The sequence below is a fragment of the Podarcis tiliguerta genome, assembly GCF_965153285.1.
Source record: "Podarcis tiliguerta genome assembly, chromosome: 12".
NCBI classification, from domain to species: Eukaryota; Metazoa; Chordata; class Lepidosauria; order Squamata; family Lacertidae; genus Podarcis; species Podarcis tiliguerta.
Window position 1 is genome coordinate 39,616,156 of NC_139545.1, and position 18,874 is coordinate 39,635,029.

Genomic DNA, 18,874 nt, shown 5'->3' on the forward strand with positions numbered 1-18,874 from the left:
GGTGCAGTTTACTGTACTATTTATATTTCAGTTATTGTGTTTACATCTTAATACATGCTTCAATTTGAGAAAGGTGGTCAAGAATTTTTAACAAATGAATAAATTAGCCTTCATTTGCATTTGATGCCATTGATGCTACTTCACATGTGAGAACATACTCATCTACAGCTCCTAGTTGCTATTATGATCCAATTTACTATTATGGCATTAAAATTGTTATGACATTTATCACTACAGCATTTACCTTGAGTCATGCATGGTTTGCTATCGGTGCAAGTTTAAGCAAGATATGTGCCATCACTGTTTAATGTAATTATTCTTGCGGTGCTTATGCCATGTGGCCGTTGCTAATTAACCTTTCTCAAGAGGAACAAGGCTGAACTTCATCGTGGGAGAAGACAGGCCTGAGGAAGTGATATGAGTCAACACATGTAGCTGATCACAAAGGAGGTCACTGTGTTTTTCCTACTGACCCATAGAAGGTTTCCAAGTAAGATGGGTATATTTCCCTAAGACAATTCATTCTGCGGGCAAAAGCTACAGTCACATGAAATGAATTATCCTTCTCCCCTTCTTCACCCTTGTTCAACTTTTGGCATACGTACCAGATGTCGTTCATTAGATCTGTCAACAAACGAACAACTGAACCTCAGATTTTCAACACATGTTGCAGTGAGAGAGTGCAGAGATGAAAGGCTGTTAAGTGACCCAGAGACTCTAGCACGAATATGACAGAGCCATATATATGCCTGGTATATATGGGACAAGCCCTTTTGCATGGACTTGGTTTTCAGAGGCAGAGCGGGCATTAAACATGTAGGGAAGTTGGGGTATTTCAACACATGATTTCACTACATTAATACCCTCAGTTCGCTACATGATTAAATCTCATTTGAACAATTCTGGAGGCAAAATATAATGTATTTGCTAAACTGGTGGTGTTTCTCCTTTTTTAAAAACCTAGTGTCACAGTGAACTTAGTGGTAACCCTAGGGAAGGTGAAAATACATTTTTCTTTGTAAGGAAACACATTTTTTATCTGAGCTAGGGTTGCCACAGAACTCTCCTGGACACTGGCCTCTTAAAATGAAAACACAATGTTACAACTGTTCATCCATTTATCTAATAAATGTATATTATGTCTCCAAAATTGTTCAGGGTGGCTTACAACAAATAAACTCAATAACAAGTATAAAGGAGATACTAAAATTTATTTAAATATTATTGTTACATTGAAGAATTCTGGTTTCTAGCTTACATAGTCTTAGACATTGCTACAAAACATGTTAAACATGATTTTCTTCCTTTACTACATCAACAGGAAGATGATGTCATTCATTTGGCCAGATACTGCCCATTATGAAGAACTGACATTCCACACAAATAATGCCAACAGGAAATGGCATTACATAATGCACGGTCTTTTTAATTTTTGGTACATTTTGCTACAGAATCAGCTCCACAATTTCCCCCCAAACAATAGTTTCTTCCATCCATATTCACAGGAGTATTATATTTTGATTATCATGGATTATCACTTGAAAAAAACCCCAGAAACACAAGTTTGAATGCAACCGCTCCTGTAAGACATATATTCTACTTTAATAATTTAAGGTCAAAACCTGCATTGCGAGACCAGGGCTACAGGGTCCAACACTAAAATGGTGGCATTCTTGTTAGAATGATGGCTTCTTGTCAGCAAGGTTGCTTAATTAACACAGACAACCAGAGAGAAAAGTCTTGTTAATACACAGGCCAGGTGATCTGGGAAGCCAAGAGGGCCCCAGTTATGCTTGTATAAGTCTTTGGTCCCCCACTTTGAGCAACTTATTGGACAGATCAATTGCTGTCCTTTCATTGCATGCCTGCTTGCCTTGGACTTGCAGCTGCTGCCCTTAGAATATGGGTAGACAAACTAAGGCCTCGGGGGGCCGGATCCAGCCCAATCACCTTCTAAATCCGGCCTGTGGACGGTCCAGGAATCAGTGTATTTTTACATGAGTAGAATGTGTCCTTTTATTTAAAATGCATCTCTGGGTTATTTGTGGGGCATAGGAATTCGTTCTTTTCCCCCCTTCAAAATATAGTCCGGCCCCCCTACAAGGTCTGAGGGACAGTGGACCGGCCCCCTGCTGAAAAAGTTTGCTGATCCCTGCCTTAGAATCTGACCTTTTCCTTGTCTTGGACCACGGACCACGCTACTTGTCTGTGGCCTCTTTGATTGCTTCCCAAGGAAATATACACAGGCTGCATCTGCATGCCAGTTCCCTTTGTCCCCCTTCAACTAGCAACCAGTCGCACTGCACCCTTGACACCAGACTGCTCTGACTGCCCTGTTTTGGACTCCCCAACACTCACCGCAACACAAAAGCTTCAATTACTGTAGTTATTTTCCTTAATGCTGGAATGATTAATCTGATGCTTAAGATGCCGCTGTACTATAATTCCCATAATTGCCGACAATTGGCCAAGGCTGATGGGAGTTGCCAGTCCAACAACATCCTAAGAGCCACACAATCTCCCGCCCTGCCTTTAAAGCCACCAGGACAATTTGGATGCCAAATGATTGCAAAATGTGTTCCCACCTGCTCTAGGCATTCAAAAAAGGGGAAGTGAACCCCAGAAGACAGGCAAGGCCAACCTAAGAAAATGCGTTTTTTAAAAAAGCATTTTTGAATAATTGATGTCAGCCATATACTGTACTGTACTTGTATGCTGTTACTGTATAGTTAAAGCTATGGTTTTCCCAGTAGTGATGTATGGAAGTGAGAGCTGGACCATAAAGAAGGCTGATCACCGAAGAATGGATGCTTTTGAATTATGGTGCTGGAGGAGACTCTTGAGAGTCCCATGGACTGCAAGAAGATCAAACTTCTCCATTCTTAAGGAAATCAGCCCTGAGTGCTCACTGGAAGGACAGATCCTGAAGCTTAGGCTCCAATACTTTGGCCACCTCATGAGAAGAGAAGTCTCCCTGGAAAAGACCCTGATGTTGGGAAAGATAGAGGGCACAAGGAGAAGGGGACGACAAAGGACGAGATGGTTGGACAGTGTTCTCGAAGCTACCAGCATGAGTTTGACCAAACTGTGGGAGGCAGTGGAAGACAGGAGGGCCTGGCGTGCTCTGGTCCATGGGGTCACGAAGAGTCGGACACGACTAAACAACAACAACTGCCTCGGTGGCTCCGTGACTCATCATGACAACACGCAGCGCAGCCTTTGAAATACGTTTTAAGCGGACCCGGCGCTTTCCAAGCCGTGTCGCCTCCAGGTGCTGCCAGGGAAGAAAGGCTCTTGTTCTCTGAAACTGGGGAGCCTGGGCCAAGTCAGGCTCGGCGCCATGCAGCTTCCTTCCCGTGCTCCCGGCGAGCTCTCCTAGGGACGCCTCCTTCCACCTGCCGCTGCGCTTTGAAGACTCATTCCTAAGCTCATCACACCGACGAGGAAACAGCCCGGGCGTCGCGCCTGCGCCCCAAGAGCCCACTGGCTCGCGCGGCGCACCGCCACCTGCGGAGGGGCGGAGCCAAGAGCTGGGATGTGGAAGTCGCCTTCCGCGCGCAAGCGCACGAAGGCGGCGCCTGGGGAAGGCGGATAAGGGCGAGTCGGAGGGGGTGGGGTGGGCGCATGCGCAGAAGACGTGGCAGTCTGCGTAGCAGGGACGGAGGAGCTGGGTCGGTCGGGCCAGAGGCCTCCGGTTGTCGGGATGGACGAGGATATTTTGACCACGCTGAAGATCCTCATCATCGGAGAGAGCGGCGTCGGCAAGTCTAGGTGAAGCTCCTGCCCGCTAGGCCTCGGCTGCCGCCTCGCCTTTCCTCCCCTGCCCCACCCCGAGTAGGCCTTGCCGGGCAGACGCCCCCCCAGCAGCCCCCCTCAGGCCTGAGGGCGCTTCCGCCCCCTTGTCGCCGGGGAGGGGCAGGGGGCCAAGACCCCCTCCCACTGCAATTGCCCCCCCCCTTGCTTATTAGGGCCTGTTGCCTATGGACTTGGATGGGGTTTACTCCTGAGGAAGCCTTGGCCGGATTCAGGCCTTTACTCCTGAGGAGGAGGGAGGGGCGGGTGGCGGGGCTCCAGCTGGACTGGACACCACGCCCCCTGCCTTGGGCCATTCGTCCCTGGGGGCGTCCCCTCCCTTGGCTGCGGCCAAAGCTCCCCCTCTGGCTTGTTGTCTCCGCAGATCAGGGCGACGCCTTCTGCATATGCACAGAGGCTCGGTTTCCTCCACACGCCGGCCTGTTGCTTGATTATTGGAGCCTTTTGGTTCTGGAACAACATCCCGGGTCTCAGCCCCTTACCTCGCAGCCATTGCATCTGGTTCTTGGGCAACCACGAGAAGGTTTCATCGCCCCTTCTCTGAACTTTGCCTTTGCAACGTGTCTGGGGAGAGTAGGGCACTGTCAGGCTTGCTAGGTGAGGAGCCAACGGGTAGGATCACACGTCGAAGTAAGAGTTGGTAACCAGGGTTTATATTGGAGAAATCAGGATTCAAATGGTCTTTTCCCTCTCTCGTTAAAATGTTTATAGCCCTACCCGGTGCTGTTTGCCTTGCTGTGAAATGTAGCTCGTTTATAAAACAGTAACTCAAAATGGAACAAAATGATAAGGAGATGCCACTCTTAAAATAAACAAACTGCAGTGTTAGGCAACAAATGCCTGAGGGAATATAACCAGGACTTGACCTGGTTCTGGAATCAGTTTAGGTTGGTGCCAGGCAGGCCTCTTGGAAGGTGAAAGGGCGTTTCACCATGGAGCATAGGGCCCTTCCCATGTTTCCACATAATGCACAGCAACTGAAATTGGGACAGCAGATGTTTTTGGAGAACAGACTACAGTCTGTCAAGCAGGCTCTCCTCATGAGTCCCAATTTTAGAGAGATACTCCAAGTACCTAGATATGAAGTTGTTTAAGGATCTGCATTCCCTCCCTAGTGGTGTTTGCTGTCATAAATAAATATTCTAGCCCCTTGTTCTAAAGGGCCTCCTTTGTCTATGTGTGTCTTGCTGAGCTTCTGTTCATATCTGGGCTCCTTCTCATTTCTCAATCACAATAACCTTTGCCTTGTCTACAGTGTCTCTCTCACAATTACTAGCTAGATTCCACTTAATCCCTGTTCTACTATTGCTGGGTTGTGAAGTACAGCCCATTGTGCTGTGTCTGTGTCATAAATTGATCATCAATTTATTCATCATGTGAACTGGTACACTATTTGGACATCCTTTAGGATACAAAGGAAAGTATGCAGAAGAAACAGCCTATATTGAAAGACTAATTCATGACCTTAAAACCACTTTCATAACATTATTTCACATATATCTTGTCTGTATAAATGGCAGACATTTGTTTCTGCCCATCAGTGTGGTGTTTGACTCCATGGCAGCACCATCAATGCTTCATGTTATTTGAAGCCAGTGTTCTTGTATATGTTACACCAGTATATTTAGTAGCCAAGTCTGCTATTTTGAATTTACAAAATTGAAGAGGCTAACAAATTTGTGGAGGATGTGTGTATAAAGTGCAGAGTCAGTGCCCCACCCCCTTGTACATGACTCTGTAAGATGTTGCAAGGACTCAGTGCTGGCAGCCAAGACTTTAGATTTTTTCTCGATTAGGTAATCTCCAAGTATGTGACCTCAGAAAGCTTCACTTTATTACAGCAGGCTGCTTACCTGTAATCCGCCGTAAGGAGAGCTATCAACTTGTTTTTTTGATTCCAAACTAACAATTAAGCCTCTGGAATTCTTGCACTTTGGAAAGTAGTTTGATGCTGTGTTAGCTATACAGTTGAGATGCTTTCACAGACCTTTGGTTTCCAGTAGGACTGCAGATGAAGGACTGGCAGGGGAGGAGGAGAGGGAAGAGTGGTGCATTTTTATGCGCACAGTCCAGTGTCATATACATGCTTTTGAGTGAACTGTTCTTGGTGAGAGAACTTGATACTCTAGTTATTTAGAAAGAGTGATACCTTCCAGAGACCTGAATTCTGCTACTGTTGGACCCTGGACATTTTCCATCAGCAGTGTAAAAGAGTTTCATGTTTAAGTAGAATTTCAGTAGGTGGGATAGACTTTAGCAGACTTGTAGGTGTAACCTTGTCACCAGTGTTCAAGACTCCTATTGTTCTAGGTGCATCTTGTGACAGGGAATTTCATTGGTTGCAGCAGTTTCTGAGCTCTGGGTGCAGTACTGTGCCGAAGATTTCAGATTAAAACTGCAAAGTGGAAGGAAAGGAGGACCCTTTTCTGCCTTCCCACTTCCAGCTACTTTCTAAATACTGGAGAAGAGACCCTCCTAAGAATATTAGGGGGGTGGGCAGGGGAAGGACTAGACCATATGAAAAATGAACATACTTAAACTGCAGTTCATTCATTTTCAGGTTTGTATTCTTGTTACTTATTTAGCATATTTTGTGTGCTGTGCTGTGTGTGTAAACACATACAATATAGTAATCCTTACAGCAGAACCGTGACAACATGGTGAACCTTTGGTCCTCCAGCCACCATGACTAGGGATGATGGGAGTTGCAGTTCAACAACATCTTGAAAGCCAGAGGTTCCCTAGCCCTAGAAGAGTGATTTGTCGTTCAGTTTTCAAACAGAGCCTTTCTTTGCAGCTAACTTCTAACCACTCAGTATTACATAGCACATTCACAAGTCCAATGGGTATCTCCTGATGTTGCTATCTCAACATTTTAACATTCTTCTACTGCTGTGCCGTATCAGCAATGTAGATTTTGGCAAATTTCCTTTTTGGAATATGGCAGCCCTAACATACCCTAGTGAGTTCATTAAGTCTAGAATGGAACTCTGTGGCACTGACTTGGCCAGTCTTTCTCAACAGAGCTGCAAGTTTGCTTGCACAAGAGTTAATGTTAAAAGAGGATAAGCTTATTTTCTGGAGGAGGGAGAGTTGACTGTCCTAAAAAAAATTGAAATCTGGTAGGGGAGAGGGTGAATGTTCTGTTACAATCATGTTACTTGGCAACGCAAATCTGAGATCTGTTACAAATGTCTCTGGTTGGATAGATATATCTCTGAAATATAATTATTGCAGTGCTCATTTTCTCCTCCTTTCTCCATCAAATGCCCTTCTCCTTTGTGCAGCCTTCTGTTACGGTTTACCGATGATACATTTGATCCAGAACTTGCAGCAACAATTGGTAAGTTTGTGATGCCTCTGTTATTTAGATCAAATTCAGACTATTTGATAGTAATGCTGTTAAAAGTGGAGACACTTGCAATGGAGAAAGTTGATCCCTAATAAGGAAAAGCCGCAGCACTGGCACAAAAACCAGGCGACATTTGCTGTAAGAAATTTGCTTAAATTGGAAGTTTAGACACCTCTCACCCCGACCATGCCCCCATTGTAAAAGGGAAACATAAGGAAGCTGACAGTGTAGTTTACTCACCTTTTTGTCAGCATTGCAGCTACGTCTGAATTTGATGACAGGTTAGATTCTGACAAGTCAGATTCTGCATATGCAGAACAAAATAGCTGCTAGTAATTTGAAAACTGCAAGGATCAAATATAGTGATATCAAATATTATAAATTGGCTGAACCTGTGAAACACTTCATAGTTAAGTCTGATTTTGACATAAGCCCTGAATGAGTGAGTGATGGTAGGAATTCGAAGTATGTCAAGTGGAGACACTACTTGGTTTGGAAGCCCACAAATAGTAAACGCACATGCTTTGCTATCTGCAACTTGTCTTAAAAACTTTTCAGGAGGAGTTGAACTTCTTAATCCTTCTCCTTGTCAAAATTGATACTGTTTTTCAAGCATTTAGCATTTTAAAGTGGGCATTTCTACAGAAACAATGTAATGGTCTCTGTTTTTTGTGTTCATGTATTCTGCATATGTTGCTAAGACTGTACAAAGATCATGGCTATATTTAGCATTTTGGTTTGTTTGGGAGAAGATGTTAATAGCTTTGAATTGTGAGGCCTACATACTTCAGCAGTGATGAGGTCAAATAGATCAAAGGATAAAGCATGGAACTATAGCATTTGAAATTTACAAGGCGGGGCTGTTGGAGAGGATTCTGTAAGGGAGAAATATGACGCTGGTGGAATTTGTCATGATCAGCAGGAGTTGCCACAGCTGCCACATAAGATTTTGATGAGAAATAGCAGATTCAAATTTAATGAAAATCACATGTAAACAAGTAGAGAGCTTACATTTGTCTACAGGGGACTTTTTTACTCCAGAAGTGAACCTCTTTGTGAAAAAGAGCATCTTGAGTACATAAATTTGGTTGCAGAGCAGGCACAAACCTTCCTCATTCATTCTGGATGGTTGTCTTGACTGCAAGACCATATAACACTGGTCCTAAAGCCATATAACATTGACTCCCAGAGCACAGTTCAAAGTGTTGGTGCTGACCTTTAAAGCCCTAAATGGCCTTGGCCCTGTATACCTGAAAGAGCATCTCCATCCCCATTGTTCAGCCCAGACACTGAGATCCAGCCCCGAAGGCCTTCTGGCAGTTCCCTCATTGTGGGAAGCGAGGTTATAGGGAACCAGACAGAGGGCCTTCTCAGTAGTGGCACTTGCTCTGTAGAGCACCCTCCCATCAGATGTCAAGGAGATAAATAATTATACAACTTTTAGAAGACAGCTGAAGATAGGGAAGTTTTTAATGTTTGTGGTTTTATTTTTTTATCTATTGGAAGCTTTCCAGAGTGGCTGGGGCAAACCAGTCAGATGGGCGGAGTACAAATAATAAAATTATTACCACCACCACAGTTATCATTATTAGATGCTGCTGAAGCTGATTGTCCCTTCCTTGAGTTGTCTGATGACATTATGGGCCCTCTTACATTTCTATCTCAAAACAAATAGCAAAATGAACAGAGGTATATCTATCATTCTTTTTCTGCCTCTGTTTTGTGAATGACTTCTGCCAGCCAAGCAATGCAGAGATGGGTAGTTTATTATGGAAGTCACCATAGATACATTTTCTGGGCAGCTAATTGCAGCATTTGTTACACAAACGTTGCTTCGGTATTGGAACTAGTTTTGTATGATGTAGGGTTCATGAAAATGTACACTTGCTTTCTTGTTTCTTTCTTGTTGCATGTGGCAAATTAACCCGAGATTCAGTTTTCCTATGTGACGTTGATGTTTATGTAGAAGTTATGACCTTGTGTAAAATGGGTCGCTTGGTTCTCTGCAGTAGTTTGCCTTCAACATTTAATGTTCTTAGTGTTGGTTTGCTTTTGAGCTTTATTTAATAGCAAAACATAGAGCTAATTAAAACTTGCTGCTTTTTTCACCTATATCTTGCCACATGTTGCAATCTTGCAGTTCATCTGAAAGCATAACAAGTCATAAACACACGGAATCTTTGTCTATCTCCAAATTATTGTGCTAGCATATTAGGTGCAGATAGACTAATGATTCAGAAAGAGCCAGAATTATTATTATTCCTATCATCCCTGAATATTAGCCATGCTGGCTGGGGCTGATGAGAGTTGTAGCCCACAATATCTGGTATGTTTTCTGTTTTAACTTCTGTCCTTTTCTGGAGAGAGCATTAAGTATTCTTCTCTTGTAGGTGTTGACTTCAAAGTGAAAACAATATCTGTTGACGGAAACAAGGCTAAACTAGCAATCTGGGTAAGTCCTAATAACGCATGTGAACCTTGCATTATTTAATGATGTATGGATTGATTGATTGATTGATTGATTAATTGATGTTACTCAGATGTTGCTTTTCCACAATGGGCCATTGCCAAAGTGGCTTACAGCAAAACAATATTGATACCTGAAGACTTTTTCTGGTGTTATCAAAGCCAGTCCTGGCAAGCAACAGTGTACCTTTTGTGTTGAGCAACTGGTCAGTAGACTACAGTTCAATAAAACATTGCTGTGGCGAAAGTGAATCTGCATATTGAAAACTTCTGCAGGGTTCAGGTACTTCAGCAAGGAAGTTCCCCACAGGGTAGGGCTGGGCGATTTAGTGATGCATCGTACAAAATAGGTTTGAAGTGCACATTGTAGTAACGGTTTCATAATATTTGACATGGCAAATCGCAATGTGTCCATATGCTTTGTAAAAAATTGTGATGTGGGAAAAACCATGAAGCCGGTCATCGCTTCTCTCATGATTCCTGCTACCCTTGTTGCTCTGGACTATAAAATAAGAATTGTAACAATATGTTAAAGGTAAGTGAAAATGTATCAGTTTTAGAAGCCTAAGTAGTTGCAGTTGCTAAGACAATTGCCCCATCGCCTCCAAATAGTTACATCCTTATTTCAGACATTGTGGTATATCGGGATATCACAATGTTTAGCTGGTGAGATATGTTGTGATATATGTTGAGAACAGACATTGATCAGCCCTGCCATGGGGGGAACTAGCACACATGCACAAATCAAGCAGCTTTGAACTCCCCATCAATCAGCTGATGCATGGGAAGTTCAAACCTACTTAACAGTTGCAGGACCAAGGTACATCTCAACCCAACTCAAATTCTAAGAAAAGTATATGCAATAAAATAAATATCAGTATGTAATCAACATTTATTAATCAGTTATTTATTAAAGTAGTGAAACAATACTATTCTTTTTATCTTCTCTAATGAGATGATTTGGCTTTTGAATATTGGGCTGTAAGTTTGTGGATTTGAGCCTTAAGTCACAGCATTGTTTGACATTCAGCCTGTTTATTTGTTCAGAAGAGCACAAACATGGCTGAACCCAGCTTTAGCCATGCATGATGTTGGAAATACCAGCAGCAGAGCTTCCTTATTGGCAAGGGAAGTGCACAGTGTACATGCTCCTGTGGCTCATAGTTCCTATTAAAAATTTTTTTTGTACTGTGCCTCATAAAATTATTTCCTACCCCAGGCCCTTTTTAACCCCCTTTCAATCCTTTAGTCTTTATTTGCCCTCTGCACAGTTCTACTGCCCTCAGGAGGATCAATATTGACCACCTTGGGAAACCCTGCTATAGAAGAAGAAGAAATGGCTAGATAAGGTCTATAGCACATGGAAGGAGGAACTTTGTGCATATTTGTTTGTAATGGGCAAATAGAATTGTATGTCTATTGCCATAGGCTTTCACATAGTAAAGACCTGCTGTACTCTTCACATGATACCTTTGTAGAATCCAGGAAGTGTATCCTGTTAAGCTTTGGCATGAAAAGGTTTGCAGTCTTGAAGATGCAAATCAGAAAGTTCTTTCTAGGTGAAAATACAAAATATCAGGATGCATGCTGCCTGTTGTGGGAGTTTCAGGAAAAATCTGTTTAACTATGTCTAATCAGTTCTTAAAATTGTCTGAATTTTTTAGGACACTGCAGGTCAGGAAAGGTTCAGAACGTTAACACCCAGCTATTACAGAGGAGCACAGGGTGTTATATTAGGTAAGCATGCAGCTGGTTACTGCTTATCTGTACATTTTCTGGTATAGGGCATGATACTGAAACTCTTGGCCTCACTGTAATTTTACCATTACACAGGCAAATGGGTGGCAAATTAGAAATAAGAACTGTGGGAATTGCTGGAGGGTGGAGTTCTGTAGTAGCTCTTGCTGTTTCTTTTCCTTCTCTGTCTGCAGGCTTTATATTACTGGGTGAAGAAGCTGCAGGTGGTTTGTTTTTTTCAGATTGAGTGCAGGGTGATGTTTTTCTCCAGCCACTGTGCTCCAGTTCCCCTGCCCAGCTGCTTTTCTCCCAGGGGACAAGATACAGGCTCTTGAATTTCTCCCTGTGTGTGCTCACATGTAAAGCAAGTGTGGAAGGAATTTTGAGCAGGCACATGACTGACAGGCTCAGGGTTACACATCCTCGAACTGCTATCTGCTCAATCTGATGACACAGGCATCTGCTTCACTTAATAAGAGAGGGGAGAAAGGGAAGCTACAGTGCATTTCTGGGCAGAGTTAGCTCTTTCATAGAAAATGAAGGAACATTCCTCCAGGTAATCCTTGAGGTGCTTGCTTGGGAACCATCTCCAACTTGCTGTAGTAGTACATTTTAATAGGTTCCTCCATCTTCGCTTCATTATCTACCCCAGGGGTGAGCAGACTTCAAGCATTGTGTTTTAATAGTACCCTGAGATCCACCAACTGGAGCCAGATTCAAAAGAAGACATGTCTATAATTAAACAATTCTGAGTCCATGAAGTCGTGTTGAGTACCAGAACTGAACGGAGCTTGCACCCCACCCACACAAAATCCACTCCCCTCAATCAACATAATTTGGGGGGGGGGGGTAATTTTTTTGCCAATATACATCAAATCACAGAGAAAGCTTTTGTGCCTCCCTGATCTACCAAAGGTTCACGAGCTACTGAAACCTTTTGTAAACAATATTGCAATTGTGTTGGCTTTTCAATGAGGAATAATGCAGTTAGGTTCTCAGTGAGATAACTACCTGGATTGGAGGCCGGAGCCATCCAGTCAGACTTCTTTGTCTAAATACATTACCTGGGCTGAGTCTCTTATAAGAGATTAAGCAGATGTCTAGTTGTCAGCAGCCACTTAGCTTTGATCAGTCAATGGCTGGCAATTCAGAGGAGTCTCAACCTTGCAAAATGGACTTCTGGTTCTATTGTTTGTTGTTATTAATAAAAATATTTGTATACAACAAATTCATGTAAAATGCCAAGGTGTTGTACAACAACATATACAATAAAATACCATAAAACAATAGAAAATAATCATTAAGAAGACTAGGCAATAAAAAAAAAGTTTGAATAACTACATAGGCCTGTTGGCATAAAAAGGTCTTCAGGTGACAGCTGAAAGTCAGTAGCAAGGATTACAGTGGCTGATTGCAGAAGAGGACTCAGAGGTAATAAGGGAAGAGCCACAGTTCAATAAGTCATTTACTGGTATCATGGCTCTGTCTAGTTTCTAAACTTTGTTGTCATAACTAAATTCAAGGCTGGCCATCTCATTAGGCAAGCCCCTTCCCTGAGGTGGCGTGGGATAGGTGGAGGATTGGTCCCACCTGCAGATCAGGCATTCTCCAGAGCCCTTTCTCGGTGCTATGGTGGGGTGGATGGGTAGGTAGGTGAGTGAGTTTTGCAGTGCTGCAACTAATTTGGCAAGAGAAAGGGTTATAAATTTGAAGGTGAAATGTTTGTTTCGTTCTTAACCTTGAAATACATGCATCACTGACTGCTATTAATTCTTGATTTCAGTTTATGATGTCACAAGAAGAGACACTTTTGCTAAACTAGACAACTGGCTAACTGAACTAGAAACATACTGCACAAGAAATGATATAGTTAAAATGTTAGTAGGAAACAAAATCGATAAGGTGAGTAGCCCTGAAATACATTTTCCCCCTGTGATTCATAAGCTTTTTTTTATAAGTGTCTGACAGTTCTGCTTGTTGTAGGAAAACAGAGAAGTTGACAGAAATGAGGGTCTCAAGTTTGCCCGAAAACATTCCATGTTGTTCATAGGTAAGTCCTTAAAAAGGAATGCAAAGTGTGGTGGAATGTTCTGTTTAGCTGCATTTGTTGTACGACAAGAAATAATGGCTAGGGTTGTGGTGGTGCATGTTTTGGAGAATTAAGCTGTATTTTAGAACAGCAGGATTAATGTAAGCTAAGTAAAGTTGTGGAACTAAATTTGCAAAGTATATGCCACTGCATTGTTACTTTATGTGGGCTATGAAATATGACAGCTGTACAGCTGATGTCACATTGGTTCTTGTTTGGATGCCATGAGTACCATCCACCAAGGTCTGTTGATGATGTCCTTTTATTTCAATGAATTGCACAGAGGAATATCCCGTGGGTCCCATTAATGGGCAAAGGTGGTGAAATGGTTGCAGTTGCCTTGATTTAAATACTGTTACATTACCTTCTGCGGGGACGTGGGTGGCGCTGTGGTCTAAACCACTGAGCCTAGGGCTTGCCGATCGGAAGGTCAGCGGTTCAAATCCCCGCGACGGGGTGAGCTCCTGTTGCTCAGTCCCAGATTCTTCCAACCTAGCAGTTCGAAAAGATGCCAGTGCAAGTAGATAAATAGGTACCACCCCAGTGGGAAGGTAAACGGTGTTTCCATGCACTGCTCTGGTTCACCAGAAGCAGCTTGGTCATGCTGGCCACATGACCCGGAAGCTGTACGCCGGCTCCCTTGGCCAGTAAAGCGAGATGAGTGCCGCAGTCCCAGAGTCGTCCGCAACTGGACCTAACGGTCAGGGGTCCCTTTACCTTTGCACCTTTACATTACCTTCTAGCTTGATTTCAAGAGTCTCCCATTTCATGCACCTCTTTTGCTAAGAGAGGTAAAGATAAATCTGCTTCTCTCTCTGCGTCCCTCTTCCCTGAGGATGCAGTTTCAAAGAGGAAGGTACCAGATTCTGCCAGTAGCTCCTGTGGGGGTTTTGGTGTGCTTTTCAGCAGAACAGGTATTGCTGCTGCTGCTGTCTCCTCCAGGCACTGACATCCTCCTTTCTTCTGACATGACTTTAGTTAGCAATCTGTCTCTCCCTGAGAAGGCCTGAGACCATCTTTGTTCACTTACAGCTTGACACAGTGTGTTCGTATGTACCGTTTGATGAAATCTTCACGAAACACAAATCTTGGGGATGAGAAACTCAATATTCTTTACTTACCGTGATGCAAAAGCCTTTTCCCAAACTATCAGTTTCACTAAGCTAAGTCTTCAAGAATTTTGCACCTAGATAGGTGTGCAAATGACAAAGTCATGGTGCTGTCTGCTTAATGGTGCACCCATGGAAGAGGAAGTTGGGACAACACACAGTGACACATGTCTAACATTTCATCTCTTCTTCCCCCCTGCAGAGGCAAGTGCAAAAACATGTGATGGTGTACAGTGTGCCTTTGAGGAGCTTGTTGAGAAAATCATACAGACTCCAGGACTGTGGGAAAGTGAGAGCCAAAACAGAGGTGTAAAGTTGTCAAACAATGAAGAGGGCTATCGAGGCGGCTGCGGTGGCTACTGTTCTGTGTTATAAACTCCGGAAGATTTATTCATTGGTATATTTAAATGGATAGTGGTGTCCTCTGTACATAAATTTACATCTGCTATTTTAGGGACCTTGCGGTTTGCACATATTTGTGTATCACGGCAGTGAACATTTTTCTAGGAAAATGTGCTCTGCAGCTTTTCCAGTTGAGAAGTGTTATGGATAGCATGCCTAATTTGAAACGTATAGGTTCTTTTTATATGTAGCATAAGAACTTGTTGCAGGAAAAAATACACTCAAATTTCATAATTATCATGGAATTACTTTGGGGAAATATTTCAAACACATGTTGGCTTCATTCTGTTTAACTCGGGTCTTTAACTCAACTATGGCACTGTTTGAGGCACACAAATCTCAAATGGTACAAGTCGATACATGTAAAATTTGCACAATTTTATTGGAAAAGGCCTTTTCTTACCAGTTTAACAGCATGGATATACAATCCCTTTTTAGCTTTAAGCAACACTTTTTCTAGCTTGTAACTAATCCCAGTTAAAATCTGTGATCTTGAAAGAGGTGCAAATTACTTTTGGCGGGGGTTGGGTGAAAAGAGGAGATTTTAAATTTTTTCACTTCAGTGAATACTATGATTGTCTAAGTGGATTTTTTTTTTAATCCTGAATGTGTGTGCGCGTGGCACTCTTGCACCATGGCATTTATGATGTAGTGTGCTATGGACCTGCAGGAGAATTTTTTTCTTTAGGTTACAGGCTTAATGGAGTCTCATTGTGAATCACTTTGCCAAGCTTTGAATGCTTGTTTCTAAATGTTAGCAATGTAATTTAATTTCAGTAACTCAAAACTGTTGCTCATATGTAATTTGAATGGTCTGAACCAGATGACTGCTCAACTTGTGGCTGTTGGTTCTGAAGCTTAAATAATGTTTAAAAGCTCTGTCTTCTGGGTGTGTATGTGTAAGGCATGTGCTATTTCATTGGAATTTGCTGTAACAAACAGCCAATGAATTGCTCGTTTCAGAGAACTTGTATAGACTAATAAATTTTTTTCACAGTATTCACTTTTTTGTAACATCTTCCTCATGTACAGGTGAATTTTGTAAGACACAATTGAAGATCTCTTGGACTATTGATCCTGTAATAGACAACACTAATGACTTAAAATACTGTGGAGGACTGATATTTTGCAGTATGAGCTACTGTGCAATTTCCTGTAAATATATACAGTAAACTGAAATACCTTTATAATGTTGCTTTTTTGTACACTTATGGGCTGCACACCATCTGGTCTTTCACCAAGTATATCAGCTGTTGTCACTTTAAATACATTTTACTTAAACCTTTAATTTCGACTTTCTACACTTGTTGGGAAACTATTAGAGTTTTGAAGTTCTATAGCCAAACATTGTAAGTAAAGGTTCACACTCCTTAGGCTGAATGAACAGTTTCAGATGTATGCCGCCATTTTAATATATGGCACATTTACTGAACTGCTTATTGCCCAGTGTAAAGACGGCAAAATGCCTCTTGAATAGATGGGAGAGAATCATATATTATTGCAGAGAGGTGTGTTCCTAACTACAGAATAAAGATTGAAAAGCATCTGCCATCTTTTTATCATAGGATATGTGCTTAAGTTTTGTGTGGTGTCTTGTTCTCCGTATTCCTGTTCTTCAATAACCAAAGGAACCTTTGCATTTCACTTGGGATAGAGGCTGAACTGATTAACTGAACCAGTTGTTGCATTTGCAAAGATTCAGCTTGTATCACACAGCTTATCCCTTTGGTATTGCACTTACTGCAATGGCTTTTCCAGTTGATGAAACTGGATCAAGTAGCAGCTGCATCAGTTGTTTACTTTTGGCACTTATCCAATTCTCTCAACCATTCCTCATAAGGCTTAGTTTTCAGACTCTTGATCATATTATCACCTCTCACACATACCAGCCTTTCAGTATCTTTCTAAATTGTGCCCAGAACCAGACACAGTACTCCAGGTGTTGCTAAGGCAGAATAGAGTGGTACTATTACTTTCCTTGTTTGGGACATGCTGCTTCTAGAATAGCATTTACCGTATTTTTTGCTCTATAAGACTCACTTTTTCCCTCCTAAAAAGTAAGGGGAAATGTGTGTGTGTCTTATGGCGCGAATGCAGGCTGCGCAGCTATCCCAGAAGCCAGAACAGCAAGAGGGATTGCTGCTTTCACTGTGCAGTGATCCCTCTTGCTGTTCTGGCTTCTGAGATTCAGAATATTTTTTTCCTTGTTTTCCTCCTCCAAAAACTAGGTGCGTCTTGTGGTCTGGTGCGTCTTATACAGCGAAAAACACGGTATTTTTCTTTTTTGCTGCAGCACCACGCTGTTGACTCACGTTAAGCTTGTGGTCTACTGAGACCCCTCAATCTTCTTCAGATGTACTACTGGTAAGCCAGGTGTTTCCCATTTGCGCAGCTGGTTCTTCCTGTCTTAAGTGCAGAACCTTACTTTTTTCCCTATTGAAATTCATGTTAGTTTGGGCCTAGTACTCCAATCTGTTAAGGTCAACTTGAAGTCTGATTCTGTCTTGTGATATTAGCTACCCCTCCCAGTTTGGTGTTACTTGCAAATTTAATGGGCATTGCCTCAACTCCTCCAAGTCATTTATAAAGACATTGAACTACAATAGCCCCAGGACAGAACCCTGGGACACCCCACATGCCCCCCTTTTCCCCAGGATGATGAGGAACCATTAGTGAGCACTCTTGGGGTTTGGTCAGTCAACCAGCTACAAATCCATCTAACCATTACCTCATCCAGCCCACATTGTACCAGCTTCTCTGCAAGAATACCACTGGGGACTTTGTCAAAAACATTACTGAAATCCTGATATACTGTGTTCACAGCATCTCCCTGATCCAGCAAGCTTGTAACTCTCAAAAAAGATTCATCTGACACGGCTTGTTTTTGAGAAACCTATGCTGGGTCTTAGTAATCATAAGCGTGCTTTCTAAGTGCTCACAGATTGACCGTTTATTTGTTCTAGGGCCTTTCCTGGTATTGATGTCAAGCTGACCAGTCAATAGTTACCTGGGCAATCTTTTTTGGTGGACAATAGTCTGAAAAAAATCATTTTCTGTAGGCATCTTCTAGGATGTGTGTTCAGTTTATGAGAAGCTGTCAAGCAGCTGGTTGTTGCCCTGCCAAACAGAGTGCTCTAGAAAATATCTCATAATCCTTTTTCTGTAGTGTAGGAACTCAGTGGCCTGAAGCGCTGTGTAAAAAGGACTCCCTTTAAGGCAGACAAATTGGAAACGCTGAGCTATATAGCATTGTGCTCTCCTGAGAGAAAGACTATGGAGACCTACAAGTCAGTCACATAAATATGTTCAAGCTTTTTGGGTTTTAGTTTTGTTGCCAGAGTTCAAAAGTTCATAATTCATCAACAGCTATTGTAGCTTGCTCTCTTCCGTTGGAGCAGAAACTACCAATCGATATGAAAATACATTAGGGGAAAACATAACTTGGCCCCACACGGAAATGCATTTAGAGGAAAACAGGCAACTCTTAATTTCTCTGGCAGATGTGGAGTTGAATTACTAGATTTTTTAAAAAGAAAACACACACATTTATTTTAAATTCTAATTTGAAGAGGACTTCCACTTATTTTGTGCCATTTTTATCTTTCATCTGACAGGAAAATCTGCCCTCCTAATTTGAACAACTTCCCTTCCCCTCAAGATTATAGTCTTGTCAACACTATATAGTTGAAACCACATTAGAATGGTTGCTAAAAATACATTATCAGCCACATGTAAGTAATTAGCATTAGTGCAATGCTTAGCATGGTTGGTGAAAGGTTCCATGCCTAAGTTGAAATAGTAGGAAAAAGTGATGAGAGCAGGAACTGCTCAGCTGCCCAGACCTCTCCAGCCACCTGAGGCTCAAGATACAGCACTGTTAATGGTGGCGTTCACAATCTTGGCAAA

The 18,874-nt window shown here is 42.3% G+C and overlaps 1 protein-coding gene across 1 annotated transcript; it reads left to right on the forward strand.

Moving 5' to 3' along the window:
- The first annotated feature begins 3,537 nt into the window (after positions 1-3,537).
- RAB18 (RAB18, member RAS oncogene family) lies at positions 3,538-16,147 on the forward strand. Its single transcript, XM_083406807.1, has 7 exons — positions 3,538-3,771; positions 7,101-7,156; positions 9,556-9,617; positions 11,296-11,368; positions 13,152-13,270; positions 13,352-13,418; positions 14,769-16,147. Exons 1-7 carry the CDS (start codon positions 3,704-3,706, stop codon positions 14,939-14,941), a joined length of 618 nt encoding a protein of 205 aa, XP_083262933.1. The 5' UTR covers positions 3,538-3,703; the 3' UTR covers positions 14,942-16,147.
- Positions 16,148-18,874: the final 2,727 nt, after the last annotated feature.

Bases quoted from the DNA above. Each gene is read 5' to 3' on its own strand.
- RAB18 (XM_083406807.1), top strand. From the start codon at position 3,704: ATGGACGAGGATATTTTGACCACGCTGAAGATCCTCATCATCGGAGAG. The intron at 11,369-13,151 runs GTAAGCATGCAG...TCTTGATTTCAG, and splicing joins AGCACAGGGTGTTATATTAG to TTTATGATGTCACAAGAAGA. The intron at 13,419-14,768 runs GTAAGTCCTTAA...TCCCCCCTGCAG, and splicing joins ACATTCCATGTTGTTCATAG to AGGCAAGTGCAAAAACATGT.